This window comes from Propithecus coquereli, unplaced genomic scaffold (assembly GCF_000956105.1).
Source record: "Propithecus coquereli isolate 6110/MARCELLA unplaced genomic scaffold, Pcoq_1.0 Scaffold358, whole genome shotgun sequence".
In the NCBI taxonomy this organism is placed as follows: Eukaryota; Metazoa; Chordata; class Mammalia; order Primates; family Indriidae; genus Propithecus; species Propithecus coquereli.
Genome location: NW_012149263.1, coordinates 1,904,643 through 1,907,033, shown reverse-complemented (window position 1 = coordinate 1,907,033; position 2,391 = coordinate 1,904,643). Strand labels below are relative to the sequence as shown.

Sequence of the window (2,391 nt, the reverse complement as noted above, 5' to 3'; positions counted from 1 at the left end):
CACAGATATTAGTGCTATTATGTTAATGATAATGATGAGCTAACTTATTGGATGCTTACTACATGCCAGGCACTAAATATTTTACACTTATTAACTCTTTTTAATGATGATTTCTTTGTACTTTCTTTTAGAAGCCTGGGAAGTTTATAAACAGATAAAGACACAACATGAAAGACTTGTGAGTTAAGTCTCATCTTTCTCTGAAAATTCAGACTAAGGAAAAACTCAGAAAACCTAGGAAACAGGAAAGTATTTCTTCTGAACACAGTCATTGATTCTTCAAGATTGTATTTCTCTGTATGGGACTCAGTTTAAAAGAGTTTGCAACATGATTTATACTCATACATACTTTATACTTAAATATGAGAGAAGCAGTGTAGGCAAGAACCCTTAAGAATATAAACAGAATGCTGTATTTCATCCCTTTTTGTAATTGTCTCATCTCAGGGTGATCGATGTGAGAAGTCTTTCATCATAAATTTAACTTCTTTAATTCCTGAGAATTAATATTGAAAAGAAACCATATGAATTTATTAGTATGGAAAATCTTTCATCCTTTTTACATCTCAGTAGATATAGGGAAATCTCCTAGGAGAAAATCTGTGTGTGTGATAGGAATGTTGGAAAGCCCTTAGCATGAATTACATCTTCAGCATGATCAGATTCATACTGGACAGAAACCTTATGAATGTAATGAATGTAGAAAAACCTTTAGCCTGAAACAAAACTTCACAGAGCGTAAGAAAATGCATACCGGCGAGAAATCACATGAATGTACTGAATGTGGTAAAGTGTTCACTCGAGTCTCATCCCTTACTCTCCATTTGAGAAGTCACACAGGAAAGAAATCATATAAATGTAATAAAAAATGCGGAAAAGCCTTCAGCCAGAAGGGAAGCTTCCTTTCTCATCAGAAACATCATACTGGAGAGAAACCTTATGAATGTGAGAAAGCTTCTATTCAGATGCCAACCCTCATTACACACCAGAATAATCATACAGGAAACAAACCTTATGCATGTAAGGAATGTGGGAAGGCCTTTAATGGCAAATCATATCTCACTGAGCATGAGAAAATTCATACTGGAGAGAAACCATTTGAATGTAATCAGTGTGGAAGAGCCTTCAGCCAGAAGCAATACCTCATTAAACATCAGAACATCCATAGTGGAAAGAAACCTTTTAAATGTAATGAGTGTGGGAAAGCCTTTAGCCAGAAGGAAAACCTCATTATCCATCAGAGAATCCATACTGGAGAGAAACCTTATGAATGTAAGGGGTGTGGGAAAGCTTTTATTCAGAAGTCAAGCCTCATTAGACACCAGAGAAGTCATACTGGAGAGAAACCCTATACCTGTAAGGAATGTGGGAAAGCCTTCAGTGGTAAATCAAATCTCACTGAGCATGAGAAAATTCATATTGGAGAGAAACCCTATAAATGTAATGAATGTGGAACAATCTTCAGGCAAAAACAATACCTCATTAAACATCACAACATTCATACAGGAGAGAAACCCTATGAATGTAATAAATGTGGAAAAGCCTTTTCTCGGATCACTTCACTTATTGTACATGTGAGAATTCATACAGGTGATAAGCCTTATGAATGTAAGGTATGTGGGAAAGCCTTCTGTCAAAGCTCATCTCTTACTGTGCACATGAGAAGCCATACAGGTGAGAAACCCTATGGTTGTAATGAATGTGGGAAAGCCTTTTCTCAGTTCTCAACTCTTGCTCTGCATATGAGAATCCACACTGGTGAAAAACCTTATCAGTGTAGTGAATGTGGGAAAGCTTTCAGCCAAAAGTCACATCACATTAGACACCAGAGAATTCATACTCATTAAAGCTCTATGAATGCCTTGGATTTAGGAAAACCTTTAGCACAATTTATATTTAATAGTATTTCAGAAAATTCATTTTACATTAAAGCGACATCAATGTGGGAGGTCTTTCAGCAGCAATTCAAAACTTAAAATACTGTGTGTTTAATAAGTATCATACTATAATGAAATCCTGTACCCCAAAACTCCCACCACACACATGGACACTAAGTAGCTTGTTCCTGGAAGCCCTACCAGATGCATTAAGAAAAGAGATATAAGAGGTATAGGATTTGAAATTAAGAGATAAAATTATTATTATGTGTTTTGATACATATATGATTTGTAAAACTATAATCATAAAAATTGTTGAAGCAGTCATAGAAAATTGAGATTATGACAGAATATTGAATCCAGAAATATATGCATAAATTTATGGGGAATTGGTAATTGATAGAGGTTGGTATCCCAAATTGGTGGGGAAATCACGGATAATTTAAAAAATGGTCTCAGGGTAATTGACTCCTTATATGGAAAAGTAATATTGATAGATTTCTACCATCATCAT

At 35.0% G+C, this 2,391-nt stretch overlaps 1 protein-coding gene across 1 annotated transcript; it reads left to right on the top strand.

The window, feature by feature from the left end:
• The first annotated feature begins 614 nt into the window (after nt 1–614).
• On the top strand, nt 615–1,908 carry ZNF260 (zinc finger protein 260). Its single transcript, XM_012651600.1, is given in 1 exon segment — nt 615–1,908. A coding segment is annotated over 1 exon segment (1,230 nt). The 5' UTR covers nt 615–617; the 3' UTR covers nt 1,848–1,908.
• The last annotated feature ends 483 nt before the right edge of the window (nt 1,909–2,391 follow it).